We start from the raw sequence: 25,419 nt of genomic DNA on the forward strand, positions 1-25,419 counted from the left end.
CACAGTACATACACATACTACACACACATGCATGTGTTATACCCACATTCACACACACTGCACACATGCACATACTACATCAATACATACATACACACTACATAGACAGATGTATAGTACAGATACTATACACATACTGCATATACGTACTACATACAGACACACACACTCCATACATACACACATACATGCTACAAATATACACTACATACTACACAGAAACATATACATACTTCATACATACACGCACATACTATATACATATACATATATACACACGCCCACACTACAAACACACATACATACTCTTCTTCAGCCCTCCTCCCCACTACCACTCAAAGAAGTACATCACCTATACTTTAATCGAGACTCTCTGTAACCTCTGGCTTTATAAATCATCCTCACTGTGCCTCATCTTCCCCCAGGGGACAGGATCATAGAATCACAGACAACCATAATAGCTCCCATTCACGAAAGACCTTCCGGCTTGCAAAGCACTTTCCATATGTCGTCTCGCTCCGAGGAAAGCTAGATAGTGGTGTTCAAGTATTTGAAGGTCTATCTTGTGGAAATGGGATTAGCCTTATTTTTCTCTTCCAGATCTAATTCCCATCATGCTAAGCTGTGGAACTGCCTGATGCTCAGCTGCGGGCTCAGGGGCAGCCCTGCCAGCTTCCACCTCCAAGGGGACTGAATCAGGAAGGGAGGGTTTGGAGAAGAACCACTGAGTCTGGATTCCGATCCTATTCCTGGTGCTCATTTTTGGTGCAACCATGGACGGCAGATTCTCCTAGCTTTCTCGATAGAAAGATTTATAAAAACGAGATGTTGACTTACATGGCCACCAACGTCCCTTTCCATTTTAAATCTATAAACCAATAGAAAAAGGGTTGGATGGGGAGTAGTAGAACCTGGAATCCTAGTTCTGTGACGTAAGTCACTTAATTTCTCTGGGCCTCGATTTCCCCATTTGTAAAATGAGGCCCGTTCTTGATCTAATTTTATACCCAGGAGTGCCTGGGAGAGATCCCAGGGGCTGGAGACAAAGGATCTGAGTTCTAACACTGATCCTGCCACTTAGTGAGTATGATGATGAGCGAGTCATTTGCCCTGAGTTACTATTAACAGTAGTTAACACTCGGCGCTTGCTGGCCACCGTCGCTTTCTACAGACTTGACCTCCGAGCGTCTTAGGATGCTCCGTGCCCTCTGTGATCCCTTCTGTAATCTTTGTGAGTTCTCCTTGTCTCTGGGTAAGCAGGAGAAAGGGGAGAGGAGGGAGGGGCTGAACCAGACAAGACTTTGTAAAAATGCCCAACGGCTGCCGGAACACAGAAAGGAAAGCTGCCACCCAGGGTTCAATAGATTGAAAAGAGACACATCTGTTCCAAAGAAAAGGGCCGTGGGGCTCCCGCCCACTGGGGCTGCCCCCGCCCAACTCCATCCACAGCCACATGGGAGAGGGAGGGCGACGGGATCAGCAGGGCAAACAAACAGGGATGGGAGCCTTCTCCCACCCCCCAAACACAATGGAGAGAGGCCCACGTCCCAAACTGTCACACAATGGCCCCACCTGCCGCTCTGCCCACTTAACACACAGAACTAGAGCTGGGGGAGGATCAGCTTGGAGGAGTTAACCTCAGCATCCCCCACCCCCTCATCCTCCAACCAGCCCTGCCAAGGGAATGGTGCCGGGGCTGCAAGGGGCCAGATGCTCACACGGGCCGGATTCAGAAGGTCGCTGGGGTTCAGGATGCCCTGGGGAGCACTTCTCTTGATCCAGGAACCCCACAGGATTGATTAATTAATGATGGAATTAGAATATTTAATAAATTTATTTATTTTATATTTATATAAACATATATTTAATAAGAATTAGAATAGTTAATATGTGTTTACTATGCCCCCAAAGATCACAGAAACTCAGGGTTTAAAGGGAATCATAACAGCTGACTCTTCTATGATATTTTCAAGTTTTCAGAACATTTTACACTATCTCAGTGCTTGTAGGGAAGGAATCCTGGGTTCCCCACCTCTCCCACTATCTCTGTGGCCTCCCTGTCACTTGGAAAAGCCCCTTAATATCCTTGAGCCTCAGTTTCCCCATCTGGAAAATGAGTGAGGATTGATGAGCTCTAAAGCCTCCTCCAGGCCTAATGCTCTAATCCTGTTATAATCTCATTATTCTTCTATTCCTCCCTTAGTAAACTTCCTCCATTGAGACCTATACTTAAAATCAAAGGCTTTTTGATCAAGGAGGGACCTCAGGGGTCACTTAGTCTAATCCCCTTTTTATAGAAGCCCCAGAAATCAAATGACCTTGTCTCTTAAAGTCATCAAGTTGTATCAGAGTCCAAATCTGAATCCAGCTCCTCTGGACCTCAATACAGTTTCTTAACTGTCCCTTTACTATCACATACACATACACACACATACACACACATTCACACACATACACACACATTCACACTCACACACTCACACACACACACACACACACACACACACACACACACACTCAAACACATTCACACCCACACACATACACTCACACACACACACATACACTCATACACTCACACACACATTCACACATACTCTCACATTCGCACACACACTCACACACATTCACACTCATACATACACACACACACTCACACACATTCACACACACACTCTCACACACATTCACACCCACACACATACACTCACACACATTCACACACACTCTCACACACACACTCTCACACACACACTCACACACATACACTCATACACACATTCACACGTACTCTCACACTCGCACATACACTCACACACATTCACACTCATACATACACACACACACACACACATTCACACACACACTCTCACACTCACACATACACTCATACACATTCACACTCATACATATACTCACACACACTCATTCACACTCACATACATACACACACACTCACACACATTCACACTCACATACACACACACACTCTCACATACACACTCACACACACACACTCACACACACTCACATACATACACACACACACACACTCACACACATTCACATTCATACATACACTCACACACACATTCACAACCACACACACACCTTCACACACACACACATACAGCCACAGATACCTACCACACTCACAGCCAAGCACCTCCTGATCCCGCCCCTTTCAGCAAGACAGCGCCTACCCAGCAGTCTCCCCGTGAAAACAGCCCCCACAGGAAACTCACACAGGAGGTGACAGCATGCCTCCCTCCGGTCCACCCTGGGCCACCATCCGGAAATTTCAGAAAGGGCAGGGGGAAGGAATGGGGGAAAGGGCTCCTCCCTGCAAGGCCCATTCTTCTCCGGAGCTTTCTCTGCTCCCAATCCAGCACTCACAGAAAGGGGAGGAAGGCGGAGAGGAGACTTAATGATAAAGGAGGAGTTGGGGTACCAAGGGAGCAGAATGGGAAGAAGCCCTGGATCTTCCCTGTTCTCCCTCCAGTTTGAGCCAGCCTTAGCATCTCCCTGCCAGGAGCCCAGCCCCCAACCGTCTTTCTACAGGAAGCTGTGAGAGGCCTTGGGCCCAGCTGGATAGTCAAAGGGAGAATGCAGAGGTGAAAGGTCAGGGATGGGAATGGAGGGAGCCTGGCCCGGGGCCTCCGGAAAAGCTAGAGCCCTACAGAACAGGAAGTCGGGCCTTGTCCAGCAAAAGTGATGTGATAGGAGCCCCAGCCCCTGAGAGCGGGCACCAGCAGGAAAGGCAAATAACTAACGGGTCAGGGAGATGAACAGAATGGACCAGAGAAAGATGGAGACTGAGTCACCAAGGGCCAGGGAGGCAATCAGAACGGCTTGGGAGTAAGGGGTGATCAGAGATGGGGTTGGAGACAGAGACCATCAGAGAGTAAGAGATGCAGAGGGAGACAGCAAGAGGGGCAGAGAGGGAGGGAGGGAGGGGAGAGAGACAGAGACAGAGAGAGCAAAAGAGACAGAGACAGAGACAGAGACAGACAGAAAATCACAGAGACAGAGAGACACAGGCACAGAAAGACACAGGCACAGAGTCAGAGACAGAGAGACACACAGAGACAGAGAGACACAGAATTTGGAAGAGAGAAGCAGAACGGGAGGGAGGGGGAGAGAGACAGAGAGACAGAGAGAGAGAGAGAGAGAGCAATAGATGCAGAGGAGAGAGCAAGAGATGGAGAAAGAAATGGGGAGAGACAGAGATGGGGAGAAAGAGAAAGAGACAGAGAGAGCAAAAGAGACAGAGAGGGAGAGAGCTGTCAAAACAGATCAGATGAAATAAGATGCCCCAAACTACTATGGGAACCAGAGGTAACACCACATCAGCAAGAGACAACACAGGAATAGATAGTCCTCTTTCCCTTCCATCTAGCTCCCTCCTGATCTGAAAAGACAGAAGTTGTTGGGAACAGGACAGGGAGGTTAGAGTTAGGGTTAGAGAGAAGAAGAGTCCCTAATGGGGACAGACCCCTAGGAAAAAGTAGCTCCAAGCCCATGAAAAGTCAGAAACCAGCCTCCCCCACCCATAGTCACCCCCAGACTCAAAACAGGGAGACTCTCAAAGAGACTGCATCACTGATGGAGTCTCAGAAGTGAGACAGTCCCACACTCCTCACTTAAGTAGGTAGAAGTCAAGAAGATCTGGATTCGAATCCTACCTCAGATACTTCCTCGCTGTGTGATCCTGGACAAGTCACTTAACTTTCATTCACCTCAGTTTCCTCAGTTGTAAAATGGCAGTAATAATAACATGTACCTCAAAGAGTTGTGATGAGAATTAAATGAAAAGAATATTTGCAAAGTACTTTGCAATCCTTAAAGTATTATACAAAGGCTAGCTATAATCATCTCCATATCACTTATACTATCTCAACCTTAGTTTCCTCAGCTGTTTATATACATATATATGTATACATGTGTGTATACATATATATATATATACATAAGTGCTTAATTTTATTGTTTTGAGACCCTCTGGTCAAACAGAGGAGGCAGCCTCACTCGGAGGTGATGTGATTTGCCCAAGATCATAGAGCTGGCAAGTATTAGAGGTCAGATTTGGATTTAGGATCTCTGAGGTCAGAGCCAGTGATCTTTGCCTGGCACTGTGCTGCCTCCGGGCTAAGCACCTTATTCTTTCAACCGATTCTCAGAAGCGATGAACTCGACACCCTTCACCATTCCGCTTGCTCTCTTCGGAGCACTCTTCGGTTTGTGTGATTTTGAGCAATTTATTTTGCCTCAGTTTCCCCCTATGTAAAAATGAGAATAGTGAACTAGATGGCATTTAAGGCCCCTGTTCACTCAAGAGCTATGAGCCTAATTCTCTATGTGTGACTTAGGCAAAGCACTTCAGCTCACTGTGCCTCAGTTTCCCCATCTATAAAATGAAGGGGTTAGACTAGCTGGTCTCTGAGTTCCCTTCCAGCTCTAGATCTGGGATCCTGGGATCTCAGGGTAGGACAGTCTTCTTTATTTCTGGAGACTTTGCCTCAATTAACACCATCTCAAGTTATGCTAATTTGCTGAGCCATCATATCTGAATGTGGATTTGTTGATAGCAGTCTCCCTGGTGACACTGAGTCATTGATCTCTATGCTTTTTTTCCCTGAGGCAATTGGGGTTAAGTGACTTGCCCAGAGTCACACTTAATTCTTCCTATATGAGTTAAGTGACTGAGAGCAGATTTGAACTCAGGTCTTCCTGACTTCAGGGCTGGTTCTCTATCCACTGCTCCACCTAGCTGCCCCCATTGATCTCTAAAAGACAGAGAACAATTGGGTTACAAAAAAGTAGATTCTTGTCATGGATCTGAGCAAGACACTATAGCCATTCCGGAGTGAGGCTGTAGTCTCAGGAGGGCTCAGGGTCCCCAAACAGGGTGAAGGAGCACTTGTCAGGGACAACATGGAGAAGATTTATTAGGGTCTGGGATGGTCAAGAGGACCTCTCCCCAGGCCTCTTCCAGCTCTGAGATCTTGGGATTCTATCCCCCTTACTCTAACTATAATAAGTAAGAACCCCCTCAGAGGCCATAGTTTACTCTCTCTCTCTTTCTCTCTCTCTCTCTCTCTCTCTCTCTCTCTCTCTCTCTCTCTCTCTCTCTCTCTCTCACACACACACACACACACACACACACACACACACACACACACACTCTTCTCTGTCACTCAGTGCTAAGTCTAGTGGAGCAGAACCTTCACCTGGGATGGCTCCTGGCAGAGATAACATTGCCCAGAAAAACACAGAATCTCAGAGAATCAAAGGGATCTTGGAGCCACCGGGTCCAACCCTAAAGTCAGTTCTTGGGAGGTGACATGTTCAGGTCACAGAGGTAGAATCGGATGTGGGATCTAAATCCAGGTCCTCTTATTGCAGAACCAAGGCTGCTCCAGCCACCCAGGGGTCCTCAAATTACGGCCCGCGGGCCAGATGCAGCAGCTGAGCACGTTTATCTCCCTTACCCAGGGCTAGGAAGTTTCTTTATTTAAAGGCCCACAAAACAAAGGTTTTGTTTTTACTACAGTCCAGCCCTCCAACAGTCTGAGGGGCAGTGAACTGGCCCCTATTTAAAAAGTTTGAGGACTCCTGAAATTGTCCTAGTCCATCCCCTAGCCAGGCTGCAATTCCCTCTCCATCCCGTCCAAGTGTTTCTCCAGCCTCTCCTGGAAGGCTTCCAGAGAGAAGGGCACCACTCTCTGGAAGGGCAGAGCCTTTCACTTTGGGATAGCTCTTCTTCCCATCTTGGGGTTTCTGACCCTCCGCAAGCCCTCCCCAAGCCGGCCCCTCTGGGCCATCCCTCAGGGGCAGAGGTTCCTCTCCGGCCTGAGGCCCCTGCCACATCTGACCCAGTCCACTCCAGCCCTCTCAAGTCACCTGCTTCCTTGCCCTTGAGATCCAAGTATCCAGCAGCAGCTGCAGTCGGGACTTGTGGAAGTTCTGGGTAGTCTTGACAGCGATGTAGACCTCTGTGAGTGCCAGAGCCCCGGGCCCAGAGCTGGGCCCACTGAGTCCTGGGATCCTGTGTCTCCCTGAGAGGAAGGCGATGCAGAAAAGGGTGACAGAGACCCCCGAGACGCCATGCAGGAGACGAGCCCGCATCGGGTAGGAGATGGACAGGTGAGGGAGCCCCTCTCTACGTGTGGTCCTCAAAGTCCCAGTTCAACCCCTTCTTCCCAAAGGAATTAGGGATGTCCCAAATCCAACAGCCTCGAGGGCCAAGGGCTTGATACAGGAATGGTCTGGAAACAGAAGAGGGAAGAGAAAAACTTGGGATGAGAGGGGAGAAGACAAGGAGGAACAGATGGGAGAACCCTGAAATCCCCAAACCTACAGAGTCGGGAGGAGAGGAGAGAACGGGGCAGGAGAGAAGAGGAGAGGGAAGGGGAAGGGAGGAGAGGAGAGGAAAGGGGAAGGGAGGGGAGGGGAAGGAAGGAGAGGGGAGGACAGGAAAGGAGAGGAGAGCAGAGAGAGCGGAGCAGAGCACTGGGGTCCCTGTTCCGACACCCACCCTGCAGTTCCTGTCCTCCACCTGCTCGATCTGCAGCCGGTGGGCCAGCGGGCAGCCGAGGCTGCCAGGGCCAGCCTGAGCCCCGCCCCCTCCTTTTATATGCTGGGGCGGGGTTCCTTGGCCTTCCAGGGAGCCCTGGCAGCTGCTGCCCTTGGGCAGGGGGAGGGGGAAGCAAAGGGAGGAGGGAGGAAGGGAAACCAGAGACGGCGAGAGCTCTCCAGGTTTCCTGAGCTGCTGGGGACTCCCAATTCAACTCTATCAAATTGAAAAAGTCTTCATCAAATCCACAGCACACGGAGGGAGGCCTGCCACGAAAAGCTGGATTCACAGAACGCCAGCCCAGGAAGGGCGTCCAGCGTTGGAACATGGACTGTTGCTGCTGGGAGGGAACTTGAAAACAGAGAAGGTTCCAGTGGGAAGAGAACTTAGAACACGAAATGTCAAAGCTAAAAGGGACCTTAGAACATAGAGCTGGAGATCTCTTAGAAATTACTTAGTCCAATGTATACATATATTGTACTTAACATATACTTTAACATATTTAACATGTATTGGTCAACCTGCCATCTGGGGGAGGGGGGGGGGGGGAAAGAGGGGAAAAGTTGGAATAAAAGGTTTTGCAATTGTCAATGCTGTAAAATTACCCATGCATATAACTTGTAAATAAAAAGCTATAATAATTTTAAAAAAGAAAGAAAGAAATTACTTAGTCCGAAATATGATTTTATCTCCTTGAAGACTGAGGTCCAGAGAGTGGGAGATGAACTTAAGATCCCACTGAAAAGGTGATTTCAGAACTAGAAGAAGCCAGACCTACCTCCTGGTCCGAGTGCCCTGTCCACCACACCCAGAGAGGGCAGAGTTCCCTACCCTAAAGGAGGAAGAAACCCTTAGGGAGCAAGACAAGACAAAGATAGATCAGAATATTAAGATGATTATCTCATAGGGGGAAATTTGGAGCCAGAGGATATTGGGAGGAGGTACTTCAATTGCGTTCCAGTACTTCGCATTGTCTTCCAGCAGAGCAGCTCTCTGAAGAGCTTCCCCCACACTCCCATATTAGACCCCATTTCCTCCATTTTGAGAGCAAATCCCATGAAGCTTTGCCACCTTCCCGCCCCAAAGCATACCAGCATCCCGATCCTGCTTTCCTGAGTTTCTCCAGGACCCAGCTTACAAGATCTTCAGGACTTTCCCACTCATCAGGATGCCCCTCATCAGACCACTGCCTAACTTTGCTATACTCCCCTTTCGGCTAGGAAGATCAGCTTTAGGAGGAAGAGAATGAGATTCAACACTTATATGATGTGCCAAGCACTGTGCTAAGTACTTTATAAATATTATCTCACACTTGAGCTCATAACAGCCCTTAAACCCATTTTACAAAGGGGGAAACTAAGGCAAAAAAGTTAAGTGAATTACACTATCCTAAGGAGCTGAGGATGGATTTGAACTCAGATATTTCTGACTCCAGACCCAGTACTCTCTCCATTTCACCACTTAGCTGCCTTAAACATTTATTCCTTACTGTTAAGACTGAGAAAGTCCCCTCTTCTTCCCTCCACTAAGTTGAAAACTAGCCGAAGATGGAGGTAATTAGGTCCTGAATGTGATTTTGGAGCAATCATCTTAAAGCCAAATTCATATCATACACTCACACCCCAGCTCAAGACACTTCTGTAGCTCCCTATTGCCAACAAGATGAAAAATTCAGACTCCTCTGCCTGGCATTCAGTGCCCTTCATGATTTATTCTAACTCCCTTTCCACTATTACGTCCCACTACAACTCTGCACTCTCATACTCCAAAGTGAACTGGTCACCATTGCCAAACATTTCCCATACATGACTTTTGTATCTTTCTGTACCCTCCCCCCCCACTCCTTTTATCTTCTGTAAAAATCTTTTTTTACTCTCCAAGATCAGCTGAAATGGCTATTCCTTCAAGAAGCTTTTTCTGACCTTTCAACCAAAAACTCTGCCCACCCTGCTCTGAACTCTGCTTTTCTGATCCTTACCAAGCTCATCCTCAGATTAGCTATGTGACTCTGAGCATGTGTATGGCTCTCTCGACTTCGATCTCCTCCGTGGAGATATTAACCCTTGTACTTCAGATCTCAAGGAGTTGTGGGGAGAAAATGTGCTTTGTAAACCTTAATGCACTTTGTAAATGTGAGCTACTACACAAAACTCAATAAATCAAAGATCGAGGGTACCTTAAGGCCTAAAAATGAGCTGAGTTTCCCAAACATCCCCCTCTTCTCTTGACCCCAATGGATTCGTATGATGTCCGTACTCTTGGACATCACCTGCCATCTGGTTTCCCCCTAAAAGTCCAGAATCATGGACTCCCACAATTAAAGGAACAGCAGAGGGATCTAGGGGAACTATTCCCAGAACCGAAATTATATTCCTTTCAACAAGCTCTTCACAAGGGTCAACCATGGGCAGACTATTGTGGTTGGTCATCCTCCAGGAACAGGGAACTCATGACCTCTTACAGCAGTTCCCTTCTGCTCTTGGACAACTCAGTCTTGGATGGGAAATTAATGTTTATCGCCATCATGAGGTTTAGAGCTGGGAGGGATCTTAGAACATGGAAAGAGAGAGACCTTCGGACGGAGAATGTCAGAGCTGGGAGGGGCCTTAGAGCAGAGACATTATTACCTCTAAATGTCTCAACACGTGTTAACCTGGATAATTGCTACCCCCTGAGGCTTACCACATTCCACCTGCTCCCCATTCCGTGTCCTTCCCTCTCGCCCTTCTCCCCCGGAGACAAGGAAGGCTGGAGGTAGGTGGGTATGGCGCGTGCCAGGGCTCCCTTTTACGGAACGCCAGCCTTCAGGCAAGGAACATTCTTTGGTTAATGTTTACCAGGGGTACGGGGGCAGGACACAGGGGCAAGTGAGGCTTGGACTGAGATCTACCTCACGCCTTGGGCTTCGTCTGCTGCCGTTCATAGGAACAAGCTGTCATCTGGTCCTACTGGCCCTCCTTGATTTTACAGATCAGGGAACTGAGATCAAAAGATATTAAAAACTTAACCCAAACTCTCAGAGGTAATGGCCAAATTCAAACCCAAGTCTTCTACCTCCAAAGCCAATCAGTGAATAAATTAGCTCTTTCCGTGGTACTGAATGCAACATGGTGCAGATTTCCACGGTTTTGTTTAAAATGGAAAGACTCAGGCTCAGGAAAGTCAGAGACAACAAGCAAGACTCTCGTTATCCCCAGGGAGGATTCTTGAAAAGAATCCCTGGATTGGAATTCTGACGATCAGGAGTTGAGTATTAGCTCTGCAACTTGCCAGGTGGCCTTGCTGATGGCATTTCCACCCATGCCTCAATTTCCCCAACTGTAAAATAGAGATAATACTACTCATATAGTGAGAAGCACATTGGATTCTCTGTATGTTCTAAGGTAAGTCATTGCCCCTCTCTGAGCCTCAGTTGCTTCGTATGAAATATGAGGAGGGGGCAGAACTAGAGCTAGAGTCCTCCTAGCTCTAAGTCTTCTGTTGAGAAGGTTGAACTAGATCCTTTGGAAAATCCGCTAACTGGAGATCTCAAACCTGATGAACTCTGGGGAAGAAGAGCTCATTATCTCCCACAGCAGAGCTTTTTTTTCACTTTCAAAGTTCTCTAAGTCTTAATAAGTTCCTCCTTACATCACACCAAAGTCTGTACCTTGCACCCATTTTTTGCTTCCAGTTCCATCCTCAAGGGTCATGCAGAACAAATGTAATTTCTCTGCTGTGTGACAGCCTTTGAAATACTTGAAGGCAGTCATCAAATCTATCCCACCACTACCACCCCCATCTCACCTCCCAATTTCCTTTTTATGGGCTAAGCATACCAAGTCCTTCCAATCAATCATCCTACAAGATCCTGAGTCAATGTATCCATCTGGTTACTCTCAAATATTATCAACATCCTTCCTATAATGACCCACCCCAAACTGAAAAAAAAAATACTCCAGATATCAAATGACTGAGGGAGAACACTGGGGGATGGTTGTCTCCCTTAGTCTCAACCCTCAATGAAACCCCATTTGACTTTTTCCTTTGGTTGTCATATCACACTGTTGAGTCATAATAATGTTGCAGCCCAGCAGGACCCTCAGATCGTTTTCACTTAATCGAATGTGTTATACTTATCCTGGTACCATAAATTAAGTGTTATACTTGGAATCAGGAAGTGCAAGATTCAAATCCTTACTCCAAGAGTTACTACTTGTGACACCATAAACAAGGTGAGGGGAAGGACATGAACATTTATTAAGCATTTACATGTACTCGGGATAGTGCTAAGTGAGCACATGTGAGGTACGTGTCATTATTATCACCATTTTCATTATCATGGTTGAGAAAACTGAGTCAGAAAGGGCTTATTTAACTTGCCCAGGGTCACAGAGTCAGTGTCCAAGACAGAATGTGTACTCAAATCTCTGACTTCACACCCACACTCTATCTGCTACACCACCTAAGTCCCTTAAACTTTCCTCAGCCTCAGTCATCTTTTCTATAAAATGGCATAATAATTCTGATACAGCCTATCTCAAAGGATAGTTGTAAGTCTCTAATGAGATAATATGTACAAAACATTTTGCAGACTTTAAAGCTGTATATAAATAAATAAATTGCCATAATCGTATTTAATAATATTAAATTTTCTCCTATTATTCCAGGCTGTCAAGATGTTTTTGCCTGATCTAAGTTGGCCGTCCCTGGCTGCTTCATGTCACGTGAAAATCTGATAAACTTATCCAGATGTTGATAAAATATATTCAGCAGACCAGCCCAAGGACAGCCTCCTGGGGCACTACAGTGATGCTCTCCCTTTAAGCAAACCTTCATCCAGTAAGGATTGCTCTGGGCCTCATCATTCACCCAGTTTTGAAGGTTCCTAACAGCACTGATGTCTACCCACTATTAATCTCTCCATCTTGGGCCCAAGAGCAACCCAACAAATTTTGTGAAATGCTTTGCCAAAAGCTAAATCAACTCCACCTTCCCCACCCCTTGATCTACCCATCTAGGAAATTTGTCAAAAGAAATTACTCTAATTTATCTAATGTGGGTGTTCCTGAAGAAGTCACAAGGGCTCTGCATCCTCTCCTTCCCTTTTTAGATTCAGTAATAATGTTACTTTAAGTTCTATAACTTCTATCTGTGCAAATATATTTTAAATACAAATAATCATAAGGAGATGGTAGAATTTTACTTTGAGATAAAAAATTTCATCCCATTATATCTTTTTTCATTGCCTTAAAGGCTAAAAAAAAAAAAAATGCACTGTGTCAATTAAGGTAGCTCGAACCCTTGAGATATCCTTAAATTCCAGTTCTTCTAATAATAGAACATCCTAGAATTTTATCTAGAAGAAAAATTAAACTTAAACAGCCTAGAAAAATTGCATTAACTCACATAGAAATGGAGGTCACTGATACACACAAAAAGATCTTTTCAGCTGCATATTAATTTAGTTTAAATGTAATTATCTAATTTTATCATGTTTTTATTTATTTTGTTAAATAATTACATTTTATTCGGAATCAGACTGCACTTGTGGGCCACATAAGACCTGAAGGCTGTTATTTGACACTTCTAGCTGAAAGTTTCCAACCTCAGGTCTCCTTTTAGAAAAAAAAATAGGGATAAATAGCCCTCACTGAGGTCTGGGGCACTTCTCCCATGCCCTGTGATCTTTCAAAACAGCTTGGCAATCACATTGCTCAGTTCTTTCAATATCATGGCATATAGTTTGTCTGAGCCTGGTGACTTAAATGAATTGAAAAAATCTAGGTACTCTCTTGCTATTTCCCTAATTATCTTGTTTCAACTCCCTCTTAGCCTTTTGTCCATCTTGTCCAGTCCAACCATTGTCCTCCTTGGCAGAGAAAACAGAAGAGTTTTGTTGAGGAGTTGAGTTGTTCTGCCTTCTCTCCAACACTAATTATCATCATCCCATACAACCAAACTGGGATCTTATTCCTTATTTGAGCATCCTTTTTTCACCGGATTTTTAAGTCCTTTATGCCATCCTTGCCAATCCCCAGAATTCTCAGCTCATTCTGAACTCCAACACTCCAATTACTAACACTCATAAATAGGACTGTGCTGAGCTTTTGTAATTCATTGATATTACATATCTTGACTAGCAGTATCTATATGTATTTTTTTAAAACTAAGTTTTAAACTTAGTTTTTAATACTAAGTTGGTCAAGGAGGTCCATAGTATCCCACATTAACTTAATAACTTAAGATTTCCAAAGCACTTTATGTGTAATATCCCATTTGATCTCTTGTCTCTTCAGAAAACTCTCCTCTTTCCTGATCAGAATTATTTCTCTTTGCCTTTAGAATTTTATTCCTGAAAGCTTTCCATTCCACCTAGCCTGACTTTCTCTATAGAATTTTGATCTGTGGAATCATCAGTCAGATCCTAAACCCAGAGTTGAAAGATATCATTTAATCCAATTTTACAGATGAGGAAACTAAAACCTCAAAAATGAAAGTGACTTGTTAGACAGCTAGGTGATCCAAAGGAAGATTTGAGTTCAAATTTGCTGACTGGATGACCCTGGGCAAGTGATTTAATCTATTTCTGCCTCATCTGTAAAATGGAAGTAAAAATTTCTCAGAGTTGTTTTGATGATCTAATGAGATATTAGTAAAATGCTTTGCAGACCTTAACGCACTGTAGAAATGCTAGCTAGGAAGCAAATTCTTACCCTTAAGACAGTATTTGAACTAGTTTCTATGATGTCAAGTTCATTGCTCTATTTACTACACCCTCCTGCCTTGATCTTACATGATCTTTCTTAGCTTTTCTCAACCTTTATTTATTTAACATAGGCTTCTTGGGCCAGTATTCTGAGGAAGCTCATGGGCCCTTTCTCTTTTTTCCAATTCTTAAAATATTTTTATTTAAAGTTTTGAGTTTTAATTCTATCTCTCCCTTCCTTTCCCTCTCCTTGAGACACTAAATAGACAAATATAGGTCATACATGTGCATCATGTAAAACATTTCCATATCAGTTATTTTGTTCAAGAAGACTTAAATAAAAGGAAAAAAAATTTAAAATAGCACTCTGTATGCAATCTGAAAATCAGTTCTTTTTCTGGAGATAGATTGTGTTCTTCATTAGTCCTTTTGGATTGTCTTAAATCATTGTATAACTTAGAATAAGTCATTCATAATTCATCAAACAATATTGCTGTTACTGTGTACCATGTTCTCCCGGTTCTGCTCACTTTACTATGCATCAGTTCGTGTAAGTCTTTCCAGGTTTTTCTGAAATCGTGATTGTCATTTTTATGGCACAATAATATTTCATGACAGTCATCTATCACAGCAAAGTTTAGGCACTTCCCAAATGATAAGCATCCCTTTGATTTCCAGTTCCTAGTCACCACAAAAACAGCTACAAATTTTTTGTACAAATAGGTCCTTTTTTCTTTTTTGCATATCTTTGGGATAGAGATATCTTTTGGGATAGAGACCATAGGTATTTGGTGAATCTAAGGGGATGCACAGTTTTATAGTCCTTTGGGCAAAGCTCCAAATTGCTCTCCAGAATGGTTGGATCAGTTTAACCAACAATGCATGAATGTCCCAGTTTTCCCACATACCTTCCAACATTCAATATTTATTTTTGTCACATTAACCTCTCTGTTGAGTGACATTTCTCTAATCAACAATGATTGAGAACATTTTTATATGACTATAGATACCTTTGATATTTTTGCTTGTTTATATCCATTAACCATTTATCATTTTGGGAATGACTTGGTTTTTTTTTTTAGAAATTTGACTCAGTTCTCTGTATATTTGAGAAATGATGCTTTTATTAAAGATAATTGATGCAAAAAAATTTTCCCAGTTTTCTGCTTTCCTTATAATTTCAGTTGCATTGTTTTTATTTGTGCAAAGAATATTTTGTCATTTATTTTATTTCATTTTGTGCAAATTTTTAAACAATTTTATACAATCAAAATTATTTACTGTATACTTTGTAATGCTCTCTATATCTTCTTTAGTCCTAAATTCTTCCCTTATTCATAAATCTGGCAGATAAATTATTCACGCTATCTTAATTTGCTTATGGTTTCACCCTTTCTGTGTAAATCATGTACCTATTTTGATCTTATTTTGACATACAGTGTGAGATGTTGATTTATATTTAGTTTCCTCTATGTTTTCCAGTTTTCCCAGCAATTTTTGTTAAATAATGAGGTGTTGTTTCAAAAGCTTGGATCTTTGAGCTTATTATCATATGCTAGACTGTTATGGTTGCTTAATGTAATGTAATTTGTATATAGATCTATTCTACTGATCTATTACTCTATTTCTTAGCCAGTTCAGATTACTTTGATAATTACTGCTTTATAGTGCAGTTGAGATCTGGTATGGCTAAAGCTTCTTCAACTGGGAGTCATGCCCTGATATGGGATTACATAATTGAATGTAGGGGTCATAAAATTATGATTTATTATCAGCAAATGTTTGATTTGTATACTATTTTATATATCTATATATCCAAGATCACATAAAAATTTCTCAGGCTAAAAGAAAAGATGAGTGGAAAAAATTTAAGAAGCACCCAAGATCACCCTTCTTTCTGTAGATGGACCTTTCTTACCAGCTGATAATTTGTTTCCCTGCTCTTGGATCAATTCTGAAACAGTTTTCTAGTTGTTTGGAGGGGAATTTGGGAGGGCTTCAGAGGATTCCTTTCTCACTCTGCCATCTCGGCATTGGAAGTTTGGACTCTTTCATAGAAACATGCTTTTAAACACATAAAATGACATGTCAGAAATAAAATTATCAAAAGATTCTTTAAAACCAAGGACATAGATCCCCTGAAATCTATCAACACATCCCAATGGATTCAGCTTAAGAACCCCTACCCTAAGCCCTTTAAGATCTTTTTGTCAAAAATCTAAGTTATCTGGCTGTCTTTGACTTTCCTCCCCACTTATTCCACAGATTCTGAAATGGAGACATCACCTCCCTACAAAGAACCTATCACTTCCGCTCCAACAGTATTTTCTTCTTTGTTAGTTAGGACCAAGTCAAGAAAAACAGTTCTCTTTGTTGCCTCTCCTACCTTGGAAGGATGAAGTTATCATCAAGGTAAGCCCAAAAATTAGGAACCATTCTAAAGGATTGATGATGGGAAATGCTATCCAATTCCAGGGAAAGAACTGGAGTCTAAGCGCAGATCGAAGCATTTTTTTCCCTTTATTTTTTGGGAGAAGGGGAATGTTTTGTTTTCTTTTGCAACATGACCTAATATGGAAATACTTTGTATGAATGCACATAGATAACATATATCAAATCCCTTGCCTTCTTAAAGAGGGGAGAAGGCAGGAAGAGAGAAAATAAACGTTTAAAATTGTTTGTACATGTAATTGAAAAAAAATTAATTATAAATCATTCTGATTTTGGCAGAGTTCCAACAAATATCCAAATAACTGAATAACATCATCCCTATTACATTGTTATTCCCTGACTCCATCAATTTCTTCTTTCTGACCAGGTGGTCTATAGCATACTCTGATGACAGCAATGGTTTCTGCTGCCTATTATCTTCAGTGATGTACTCTCTACTATTCTTGTCCATTTTGGTTTCTGGATTTCCTCATGTGGGTACATCTTCTTGCATAACTTCCACTCCCAATTCATTTTCCCCTATTCTGTCCCCTTAAATGTGTAACTGTATTCTACCCTTAACAATTATCATCTCAATGATAATTTTAACATTTGTTTGTGTTAGGGTCCCTGAAACCTTGAAAGTTTATTTACACCTTGGATGTTTTTCTATCAGCTTCCAAAACCTTAGGTTTCACTACTAGCACCTTCCACTGTTACTTTTCCTTTACGGGAGCTACCTTGTATCTACTTTGCATGTATTCGAAGATATAATTGTCTCCCTGAAAATATAAGTTCCTCCAAAACCATTTCATTTTTGTCATATGCCCAAAAGCCAACCCAGTACCTGGCATATAGTAGGTACTAAATAAATGCTTATTGTGATTTAATCTCTTCTAATAATATAAGCTTCTTGAGGACAGAGAATGCTTTTTTTCCCCTTGCATAAACCTAAAAATTGACACAGTGCCTCCCACATAGTAGAAGCTTAATGCTTATCACTTGATTTTATCTCCTCCAATAGAATGTAAGTTCCTCAGGGACAGGAAATAGTTCATTTTTGCCTTTCTATAACCAAAATCTTGCCCACAATAGATGCTTGTTGATTTGATATGTAGCTTCATAAAGCAGTTGTCTCCTTCTCCCTCCTTGTTTCCATCTGAAGATCTTTTAATTACATGTATAAGGACCGAAGACAAATATAGCTTTACCAGTCCTTGTCAAATACACTCCATCCCGAATATTATTGTTCTATTAAAAAAAAATGATGAGCAGGCTTATTTCAGAAAAGCCTGAAAAGACTTACATGAACTGACGCTGAGTGAAGTGAGCAGAGCCAAGTGAACATTGTACACAGCAACAAGATTATGTGATGATCAACTGTAATGGATTTGGCTCTTTTCAACAATGAGGTGATTTAAGGCAATTCCAATAGATTTGGAATGGAAAATGCCAATCATATCCAGACAGGAAATTATAGAAACAAAGTGGATCAAAACATAGTATTTTCATTTTTTGTTTGTTTGTTTCTACCTTTCTCATGATTATTTCCCCCTTTTGGTCCGATTTTTTTTTTTTTTCCCACAACATGACAGATATGGAAATGTGTTTAAAAGGATCGCACATGGTTGCTTGCTGTCAAGGGGAAGGGGAAAGGAAAGGAGAGAGGGAGAAAAAAAAAAATGGGAACTCAAAATCTTACCAAAATGTTGAAAAATTGTTATTACATGTAATTAGAAAATATTAAATACTACTGAGAAAAAAATACATGCCATCCTTCATCAATAATCCACTGTTACCATGGAGAATATACAAATGAAGCTTTCATTCATCCTCTCTGCTTTTCTCATTTGTCTGTCTAAAAATACATCCCCACATCCAAGCCCCTTTACCTGCTACCCTCACAGCTTAGTGAAGGGAACTCATCTTATGGCCCAGATAAATCTTAGTGCCAGATTGGAGGCTTCCTCCTTGTCTCAATGTGAGATCAGGGTTTTGTAATGAGTCAGAAGGCCGGGGCTTCGATCCTGGAGGTGACACACTAGCTGTGTGAGTTCTACACGACACAGAAGCTCTGGGCCCGATTCCTCATCTGTGCAATGTATGGAGCAGCTGCTCTCTGGTATCTCTTCCAGTCTAGCATCCTATGGGCTTGTCTGTATGACTGAAAAGCTTCTTTCTGGATCTTGGTTTCTTCATCTATAAAGTGAGGGATTAAACTAGATAATAAAATCCTTTTAGCTTTTAAATCCTAGGGTCCTTCTGGGAAGTCTCCTTTGCCCTAGTTGACAGAGCACCTTCATATCTCATCTGAACCCCCAACAATCTGGGGAAACATATCAGACAGAGATCATTCTTGTCCTCTTTTAGATAGATGAGGGAATTAAGAGTCAGGGATGGTGGTAACTTGCCCTAAGCCTGTTGCAGGAAAAAGGTCAGATCCCTAGGCGTTATAGGTCCATCTGGTCAGGGGCAAAGAAAACAAGGGTCCCACAGGATCAGGTAAGGTGATCTGAGCTCCAGCCGGGCCCTTTGTTCTCCCAAAGAGAGGGACCCAGCTGGCAGACGGCAACTCCAAGACCAGGAGAGAAACTCGAGCTGCTGGGAGCGGGGAGGGGCTGGGCAGACACTGAAAGGCCACAGCAGCAAACGTCCCCTGCGATGGGGAGCCAGGCAGGAGGAAGCAAGCCTGGCCAGCCAAGCCCCTCCGAGGGATCTGGGAAGCAGCAGCCAGACACCGGTTTCTGTTACAAATGGCATTTAATTTTCTTCTTTGTACACAGATTCCTAATAAAAAGAGGCACCTAATAACTTATACACATCAAAGTCTCCAGTTTTAGCCAACCCAGGAGTTTCTACAGCTTTCATTTAGTATTTTTCAGGGGAACCTAGCCATGTGCAGATGCACACGCGTGTGCAAACGTTGGGGTGAGATTGTATGTGAGAGCATGAAGAGGTGATCACATGGGACAACAAGGAGATACACGTGAACACGGGCAAACTCTGCAAATACAGGGAGACCACGTGCTTCTACGTTTGCATACATGGAAGAGACATGGCAATGAGGAGAGTCCATGGGAGGAGGTATGTATAACTGCAGGCAGGTAAATCAGCAGGACAACGAGAACATGTAGATTCACGCCTGAGTAGCCACATGTGCACAGGTCATCAGTGGATTGAATTGTGGGCATATATACCATACCGTATAACAATGTGGTACAGGAGGAAGAAATCTGGATTTGGACCCAGAGGGCTTGGATTCAAATCCTGCCTTTGGCATTTACCACTTAAGAAAATTACTGCCCTTCCCTGGGGCATCTGTAAAACGAGGGGATCCCAGATCCACAGGCTTGATGCTGTCTTTGCCCACATGAATGAGAATGTATACACGTGTGACAAGTGCATTGTGGGTGCGTGTCCACATATGTCTGTGAACGTGGCCAGGGCCACAACTGTGTGACTGCTACGTGTCTGTATGTACTTGTGTGTACATGTAGGCAGAGGTAAGAAACCTAAACGAAGGAGAAGGAACACATACGTATGAAAGGCAAGCGTACTTTCACGTGCATGAGAGCATCCCAGGGCAGAAGGAGCAGCAGCCAGACTCACGCCCTTTAGGTCAAGGGCTCTCAACTCTGTTTACATCCTGCGGCCCAGGGGCGGGATGCCGATGGATCCTTTCTCAGTATCGCGGCTTATTCACTACATTCATAATTGAAGGCAATACGAAAATTAGGTCAGAAGTCGACCAGGTTCACAGACCCCCTGAAATCTCTCCATAGATTCTGTGCATGACATCTATGTGTTCTCACTTGCGTTTGGGGAGCTGTGGACCCCAGGTTAGGAATCCCTGCTTTCAAGATTTTGCTCAACAGTCCAAGCTAGGTTTTCCTCTGGATAGGAGCCTGGGGTTAAAAGGCTGTTCAGGAGGAAGGGCGTGGAAATGAAGGACCCGCATCCCAACCACTCGGATCCCAGCCAGGGTGCCGAATGCCCCGAGAGGAGCAGAACAAGGGATCCATCCATCCCGCCCACCTCCCGACAGCCAGAGGTCAGTCAGTCTTCCAAGACAGGCAGCTAGGATCACCTCTCAGAGCGAGGGAGGACTGCACCACCTTCAAAGTGCTTGGAGAAGGAAGGAGTCGAGGGAAAGGAAAGGCAGGTCGCCCCAAAGCAAGAGGCCCCAGACCAGCTGGGAAACGAGTCCTTTGGGTCACGTGTTCTGCTTTGGGGGCCAACCCACCCGCCTCCGGCTGTCAGATGTCGCCACATTCCACCCACACGGTCCGGGCCTGCTCCTGCAGAATCCGACCTCGAACCACCTTGGCCAGTTCCTCTGCGTGGGCCCAGGCGTGCGTGTCCACCCGTGCCCAGGAGCACGGCAGGTCCCACAGCAAATGCTCCCCGCCTCGGCACTGCCTCAGGAGCTCCGAGTCCCGCCAGCCGGGGCGGCCCAGCAAACTCCTGCCAAGGGAACACGGGGACGTGAGCTGCCGGTGGAGGCCGGCCTGCAGCAGATGCAGCAGTGCCCCCCGAGCTTAGCCTCCAGAGCCACCGTGCTCAGCCTTCCCAGCTCAAATAGGCCGATTCCTGCCTTCTAGAGTCACATCTCTGCGGAAGCTTCGTTCCCCTATTTGTAATACAGCCGTCAGAAAGACCTGAGTGTGGATTTCACTTCAGACCCCAATTAGCTATGTAATTCTAGGCAAGATCCGTGGATCTCTCCGTGCTTCCGGGCCTGAGATCCCTCTCAGCTCCAAACCTGGCACTAACCCCATATCCAATCTAGAAAATATTTACCTGCACATATCTCTACCCAACTAATAGTGATTAAACACATCAAGACCAAAGCTGAGCTCTAAGGAAATATAAAATTTAGAGAGGACACAGGAAATAACTAATAATCCATTTCTATTTCCATTGTGCTTCAGTCTTAACAAAAAACTGCCTTCACAATAATGCGAGGAGGAAGGGAGTTTATTTTAAGTAACCCATTTGACAGATGAGTAACTAAGGACCAAAGAAGGAAGGAAAGCGATAGTCTTAGGATCATACTACAAATAAGGGTCCATGCAATTTGAACTCCAAATGCAGCTTGCTATCTATTTACTTCTTTTAGTTCTCTGTCATTCAGAGCCTCCCCTGCCACCCCCAGTCCCCAAGCAACCCCACCCTCATTCTTCCTGCTCCTATGCTCTAGTCACTCCCAGGACCCCTCAGAACTGCTCTTGACCACTGCTGACTCCTTCCCCTGTACCCCTTCTCCTCCCCTCCCCCGACACACACATCCACAGTCCCAGTGCTCAACCTCACCTGATTTCCCGAACATTCTTATCTGTCACGTCCACGTGGATGACAATGGGGTAGATCTCACTCCGCACCAGCTCCCTCACACTCTGGGGGCTCAACTCCAGCAAGCAGTGTTTGTTCTACATGTGGGAACAGGGGAAAGAGTCCTTTGAGTCCCCTATTCTGCCTTTGGGGTCAAAGACCAAGCCGCCAGCCTCCAGGGCCTCAGCACTGCCTTCCCACTCATGTCATGGCCCCAGATGTAGCCAAGGTCAAGAGAAAATTACAGGTTCTCCACTTCACCTGCATCCAGGCAAAATTATCCATCTGGACAAAATGAGGCAATTTAGCAGGAAAAATAACCTGGTCTGAATGTCCTGGGTCCTTGGGAACATGAGGTATGAGATCTAGAACTAGAAATTACTTCAGAGGTCACGCAGCCCGACTATTTCATGTTTTAGATGAAGTAACTAGGAGCCTAAGAGACCTGGAGGCTTTCTTATGTACGTTGCTCAAGTCATTTCTCAATCTCAGTTTCCTCATCTGATAAATGGACACCTATCAGCCTTGCCCTGCCCAAGACTGAGGAAATCTGGTCTAAAACCCAAGTTTCATGGAGGAGAAAACCGAGACCTAGTGTAGAGGTGAGTACACAGCAAATTAATAGAGCATGATAGAATGGAAAGAACTCAGATGTTAAGAGTCTAAAATTCTGGATGGGCATCCTTGGCCACTTATTTACCTTTCTAGGTAAATGTTTCCTCATCTTACTTTTCCAGGTAAATGTTTCTTCATCTGTCATAATCATAAAGGTAATGACAGCTAACATTTCATCCTCACAAGAGCTCTATGTAGTAGGTACTATTATATCTCCATTTTATGGATGAAGAAACTGGGGCTGAGAGAAAGTAACTTGCTCAGGAAAAGCTAGTAAATATCTATAGTAGGACTTGGGTCTTTCCTAAACTCCATGACTTTACTCCATTCCTGTTCTAGTTTCAAGATGTTCTGATTCAATTATGTTTAAGTGCTAAGAAACTGACCTTTTGGAAAACTACTTTTCCTAAAATTCAAAAAAAAATCCTGTGTATAACTATGGCAATAACAAAAAATAATAATAATAACAATAATCACTAACATTTATATAGCACCTACTATGTACCAGACAATATGCTAAGTGCTTTACAATTATTATCTCATTCGATCCTCAAAATAACCCTGAAAGGTGGCTAATATTATTATCCCCATTTTACAGATGAGGAAATTGAGAGAGAAACAGTAAAAAAAAAAAAAAAAACTGTATAACTATGATAATAACAATAATAATAATCACTAACATTTATATAGCACCTACTGTATACCAGACAATATGCTAAGTGCTATACAATTATTATCTCATTTGATCCTCACAATCACCCTGAGAAGTAGATAGTCTTATTATCCCCATTTTACAGATGAGGAAATTGAGAGAGGCAGTTAAAAAAAAAACAAAAAACCCTATGTATAACTATGACAATAACAAAAATAATAATAATAATAAAAACAATAATTGCCAACTTTACATAGCACCTACTATGTACCGGACAATATGCTAAGTGCTTTACAATTATTATCTCATTTGATCCTCACAACAACCCTGAGAGATGGATAGTCTTATTATCCCCATTTTACAGATGAGGAAATTGAGAGAGAGCTAGTAAGCATCTGAGGCTGGATTTGAATTCAGGTCCTCCTGTTTCCAAGCTCAGAGCTTACCTAGGTGGGTCTGTTGAAAGAGAAAGCCTAGGAGGTGGGGAAACCAGGAAAAGTTTCATGTAGGAAGTGCTGTTGGAGCTCAGCTTTCAAGAAACTTTGAGATTCTAAAGGAAAACTGTATGAAGGCCCTAGAGATGCCCATACTGGACCCAAGCTAAGGATAGTCTTGGCTCCCAACCCACCCATCCCAGCTCCGGGCCTCCAAGGATCACCGCCCATCCCAGCTCTCCCTCTTTATCCCTCCACACCTTTCCAATAGATTCCTGGATGGTCCGGACCCTCACACCGAGACCCTGAGGAACAGGATGGGCCGAGGGGGCGCCCGGTGGCGTGGAGACCAGCGCTTCCTCTCCAGTGAGGCTCTCTGCAGGGGCAGATGTGATTCGTTATTCCGTCTGCCCCTCCCAGCATTGACTGTCCCCTCTTCCTCCCCGCTCCCTTCCCAGGGGAATCCTTACCCGCTGGACACACGTGGAAATCCAGGCGCGACGTAGGCAGGTCCAACAGGTTTCGGATTAAGCGGGGGGCCAGGCATTCCGGGGACAGCACCACAGGACGGAGCGAGTTCACCAGCAGGGGCCGGACCAAGCTATAGGGCTTGGTGCTCCGGTCAGGCTCTGAGACAGACGGACAGGACAGCCTTAGCTAAGAATGGAAAGACTAGCCCGGCCCTCCTTAGGAACCGTCATCAAAACCTTCTCATAGTCACAAGCTAATAGGGCGCACCCTTATCCTAAACTCCTTCCTTGTGATCTGTGGTCCCTTCTCAGGTGCTTCTCACAGGACCACCGATCTACAGCTGCACAGCCCAACGGCTTCATCTTACTCTCTGAGGCTCAGAGAGGTGAATCGACATTAGCAGGACCATAGGAGTCTAGAACTAGACTGGAAGGAACCTTAGAGATCACTTGGATCCCACTCCCATCTCTTAAAAAGGAGAAAAGTTAGATCCAGAATGTAAGTGAATTGCCAGAGGTTTCACAGCTTGTAAATGACAGCCAGAATTGAAACTCAGCTCTTGGGATCATCAGATTTAAAGCCAAAAGGAACTTGGGAAATCCGGTTCCCTCGTGATACAGAAGAGGGAGTCAAGTTTCAGAGACAGAGGAAAGCTCACACATTCCACCTAATTATCAGGGATGGGATTAAATTCAGGGCTCTCCACCCCAAATCCAGGGTGATTCCCATTACATTATAGCCACCTCCATGGGGCTGAGGACCCAGGCTCAGGACACCCCAGGTGTGAGGGGCAGCCCTGTGGGGGGCTCACCTTGGCAAGGGTCTAGCAACAGCTGCTCCTGAGGATCACCCGGCCCCATTGAGAGTCTGGGTTTCACCAGACGGAGCTGGTCTAAGGCACGTTTCTTTAGCTGGGTGGGCAGAGAGAGGAAAAGACAGTAAGGGAATTGACTGTAGCCCTGTCCTTGCCACCCATCAAGACAAGTGGACGAGATAGGGCAGACAGACAAACTTTTAGACAGATGGATAAAAAAGGGAGAAAGACAGATCCATAGACAGAGCATTTATTAAGTGCCTATTATATACCAGGCACTATGTTAAGAATTGGGATATCAGTACAAGCACATCCTGTTTATGTTCTAATAGGGAAAATCAGGGGTACAGAATGAGAGAGATAGTTGACCCAGAGGGTCAAGGAGGGCAAGAAGGGCCTAGAATATTG

The 25,419-nt window shown here is 44.2% G+C and overlaps 2 protein-coding genes across 2 annotated transcripts in view; both read right to left on the reverse strand.

The window, feature by feature from the left end:
* The window catches only part of MFNG (MFNG O-fucosylpeptide 3-beta-N-acetylglucosaminyltransferase), a 29,260-nt gene extending 21,676 nt beyond the window's left edge, over nucleotides 1–7,584 (reverse strand). The window contains exon 1 of the mRNA XM_051961835.1: nucleotides 6,904–7,584. Within this exon, the coding sequence (XP_051817795.1) occupies nucleotides 6,904–7,128 (225 nt within the window). The 5' untranslated portion in view covers nucleotides 7,129–7,584. The remainder of the gene's footprint in view (nucleotides 1–6,903) is intronic.
* An 11,851-nt stretch (nucleotides 7,585–19,435) lies between these two features.
* Nucleotides 19,436–25,419, reverse strand: part of CARD10 (caspase recruitment domain family member 10) — a 47,674-nt gene continuing 41,690 nt past the window's right edge. Inside the window, exons 17-21 of the mRNA XM_051961836.1 lie at nucleotides 25,009–25,108; nucleotides 24,197–24,355; nucleotides 23,987–24,102; nucleotides 22,008–22,123; nucleotides 19,436–21,158 (exon numbers count right to left, since the gene is read on the reverse strand). Of these exons, the coding sequence (XP_051817796.1) occupies nucleotides 20,951–21,158; nucleotides 22,008–22,123; nucleotides 23,987–24,102; nucleotides 24,197–24,355; nucleotides 25,009–25,108 (699 nt within the window). The 3' untranslated portion in view covers nucleotides 19,436–20,950. The remainder of the gene's footprint in view (nucleotides 21,159–22,007; nucleotides 22,124–23,986; nucleotides 24,103–24,196; nucleotides 24,356–25,008; nucleotides 25,109–25,419) is intronic.

This window comes from Antechinus flavipes, chromosome 5, assembly GCF_016432865.1.
Source record: "Antechinus flavipes isolate AdamAnt ecotype Samford, QLD, Australia chromosome 5, AdamAnt_v2, whole genome shotgun sequence".
Classification (NCBI taxonomy): domain Eukaryota; kingdom Metazoa; phylum Chordata; class Mammalia; order Dasyuromorphia; family Dasyuridae; genus Antechinus; species Antechinus flavipes.